Source organism: Octopus bimaculoides, chromosome 25 (assembly GCF_001194135.2).
Source record: "Octopus bimaculoides isolate UCB-OBI-ISO-001 chromosome 25, ASM119413v2, whole genome shotgun sequence".
NCBI lineage: Eukaryota > Metazoa > Mollusca > Cephalopoda > Octopoda > Octopodidae > Octopus > Octopus bimaculoides.
This window is the reverse complement of record NC_069005.1, coordinates 30,311,327-30,314,555: the sequence shown is the minus strand read 5'-3', so window position 1 is coordinate 30,314,555 and position 3,229 is coordinate 30,311,327. Positions and strand designations below refer to the sequence as shown.

The 3,229-nt window shown below is 40.4% G+C and overlaps 1 protein-coding gene across 1 annotated transcript in view; it reads left to right on the top strand.

Annotated features, from left to right (window-relative positions):
* LOC106880767 (sarcoplasmic/endoplasmic reticulum calcium ATPase 1) overlaps window positions 1–3,229 on the top strand; it is a 119,941-nt gene that overhangs the window by 87,713 nt on the left and 28,999 nt on the right. The window contains exons 23-24 of the mRNA XM_052976842.1: window positions 1,946–2,063; window positions 3,010–3,127. Of these exons, the coding sequence (XP_052832802.1) occupies window positions 1,946–2,063; window positions 3,010–3,127 (236 nt within the window). The remainder of the gene's footprint in view (window positions 1–1,945; window positions 2,064–3,009; window positions 3,128–3,229) is intronic.

Sequence of the window (3,229 nt, the reverse complement as noted above, 5' to 3'; positions counted from 1 at the left end):
CTCTCTCTATCTTTTGCTCTCTCACTCTCTGCTTGTCCATCTTTCTCTCTCTCTCTCTCTCTATCTTTTGCTCTCTCACTCTCTGCTTGTCTGTCCTTTTCTCTCGCTCGCTCTCTCTCTCTCTTTGCTTGTCTGTCTATCTGTCTCTCTGCTTGTCTAACCCTCTCTTTTTGTGTCTCTGATGGAGTGTCTGTGTGTGGTCATGTGTGCATTTGTCTCTCTCTCTGTCTGTCTGTCTTTCTGCATCTTTCTTTCCATTGACCTTAGAAAAGTAAAGGAAAAAAAAAAACCGAAACTAGTGAAGAAACAAGGTTATAACCAAGCTTCCTGTGGACATATTCCTTGTGCATTGTGTTCCATCATCATCATCATCATCATCATCGTTTAACGTCCGCTTTCCATGCTAGCATGGGTTGGACGATTTGACTGAGGACTGGTGAAACCGGATGGCAACACCAGGCTCCAGCCTGATTTGGCAGTTTCTACAGCTGGATGCCCTTCCTAACGCCAACCACTCAGAGAGTGTAGTGGGTGCTTCTACGTGTCACCCGCAGATTAATATTTGCAGCAATTATTTGTCAGCTTAACAATTTTCATGAGGGTTAGGCAAGGAATTAGCAAAGCTGTTGATATTTTGGACAAAATGCTTTGTGGTAAAAACCACTGGTGCTGGTTCCAAGTAAAAAAGCATCCAGTACATTCTATAAAGGTTGGCATTAGGAAAGGCATCCAGCCATAGAAACCATGCCAAAGCTGTCCTACAGATGTCAGCATGGAAGACGGACATTAAATATTTCAGATCTTTATGCACTGAGTTCAAATCCTGCTGAGGTCACCTTTGTTTTTTGATATCTCTGATACATTGTATTTTGTTAGGAGTATGAAGCAAATACCAGAGAAGGGGTCAGTTTCTTTGATCTGCTCCTCTCTTACAAAATCTCTGGTCTCGTATTTGCGTGAGGAATTATTACAGGCAGAGAAATGCCTTCCATTTTGTCCTTCTACTTGAGATTTCAACATCCATATCTTGATACATATTCACTCTGGAGCCCTCAAGTCGACGTACTCCCTTACCTTATTGCTTCCCCTCTTCTGTTTGGCCCTGTGCTACATCTTCAGACCACATGTGTTTTTTTGCTTTCATAACGGAAACAGTTTTGAGGAAACTGCAGCATGAACAATGCAATTTCAGAATTCCGAAAAGCACGTGTTCCACTAGCCTAGACATGCTGCAAGGTTCACAGGCCACAAAGTGGGCTTGTGCAGCTGCTAAGTGGTATCCGAGCAACAGGAAAACACCACTTGGAAGGCCTCCATGATGACAGGAAGATGATTCAGCTAAGCTATTTAGGCCAAAATGGAAGAGAAAGGTGCAACAAAGACAGAATTATGACTTAAATAGTTCTATTAGAGAGGCTTCCAATTATTCATGGGGGTTTTCTATACCATTCTAATAGTATGTGTGTGTGTGGGGGGGGGAATTGGCAGAATGTTTCAGAAACCTCTTCCACATGTTATTTCAAGTTCTTTATTTACAACTGTGTTTTGCTGAAGTGTGTGTGTGTATATATACACACACACACACACACACACACAATGTATGTATATTTATATTGATTGATTTACTGTTGCATAAAAATTCATTCATTGCTGTATTTTTTTTCTCTTTCGTGTGTGTGTGTGTGTGTGTATATATATATATGTGTGTGTGTGTGTGTGTGTTTGTATGTATGTGTGTTTGTATGTATGTGTGTATGTGTGCATGCTTGTGTGTGTTTGTGTATATTTGTTTGTGCGTGTATATATGTGTGCATGTATGTATGTGTGTGTATGTATATATGTGTGTGTGTGTGTGTATAAAACCAGGCATCTCTATCACGTTCTTTCAAATCTTGACACTGCCTTCGTCTCTAATAATTCTATATTTTTTTCTTTTCCATTCCAGCTTGAGTGAAAATCAATCTTTAATAAAGATGCCTCCATGGCAAAACATGTGGCTTCTTGGTGCCATTGCGCTGTCCATGAGTCTTCACTTTGTCATCCTCTACGTTGATGTAATGTCTGTAAGTACCGCTGTGACAATTTTGTCTTCATGCTACGATTTCTCACTTCCCATATTTGGGGCGTGAATCACTTTTTTTTTTTTTTTTTTTTTTTTTTTTTTTTGTGTTGATTCTTGAACTTTTGTCTCCTTTTATATCTAACAACTGATGGAATTGGTAAGAACATTTGAGTACTTGGCAACCTCACCAGTGCTGGTGCCATGAACAAAAGGAAAAAGCACACAGTACCACTCTGAAGTGGTTGGCATTAGGAAGGACACTCGGGTGTAGAAACCATGCCAAAGTAGACATCAGAACCCTGTGCAACCCTCTGGCTCATTGGTCCATGCCAAACTACTAAATGATGCCAAATTGATAAAAGGGATGTTAAATGATGTTCAAGTACAAGGTGCACATAGGGGTTGATGGGTGGTTAAGAAATTTGTTTCGGTTACAGGGTTCTGGATTCAATTCTGCTATGTAGAATTGAATATATATATATATAAATAGATATGTGTTATACACCACTGGTCACAATGCGCTTCTTTGCATTGTTACAGCTTTCAAAGGATGCTACCCCACTGGCTAGGCAGGGCAGGCAAACATTCCCCTCTGAACAGGATGCTCATGAGTGGACTGGAGCAATGTGAAGTGAAGCATTTTGCTCAAAGAACACAACATAATGCCTGTCTGGGACTCAAAAACCACTTGTGACTAGGAGTACAGCATCCTATTCACAAGGCTATGTGCCTATACTTTGTGTGTAAATTCACTGTGTCCTTTTCATATTCCTTCACTTCAAATGTCTAATCCCGCCTCCTGTTACGAGGAGAGAGTTACCCTCCCCGCCATTTGTATCAACGGCCATCCAGAGGGTGCCGTTTGTGTGTTTATGTGTCTAAATATATGTGCGAATATCTTTAATTTTCGTTTTTTTCTTCTTTTTCTCCTCTCTCTCCCCATACAGCAAATCTTCCAGATCACGCATCTCAATATAAACGAATGGTTAGCTGTCTTAAAGATCTCTTTACCGGTGATCTTCATGGATGAAACTCTAAAGTTTGTCGCTCGCAAATTCTCCGACGGTAAAAATCTTATTTCTGAATGCTGTTGGATTGTGCTTGTGTGGGCAGTCTACATTGGATTTTTCTACTGGCATACATTTGCATAGTTTCAACCAAAGTTTT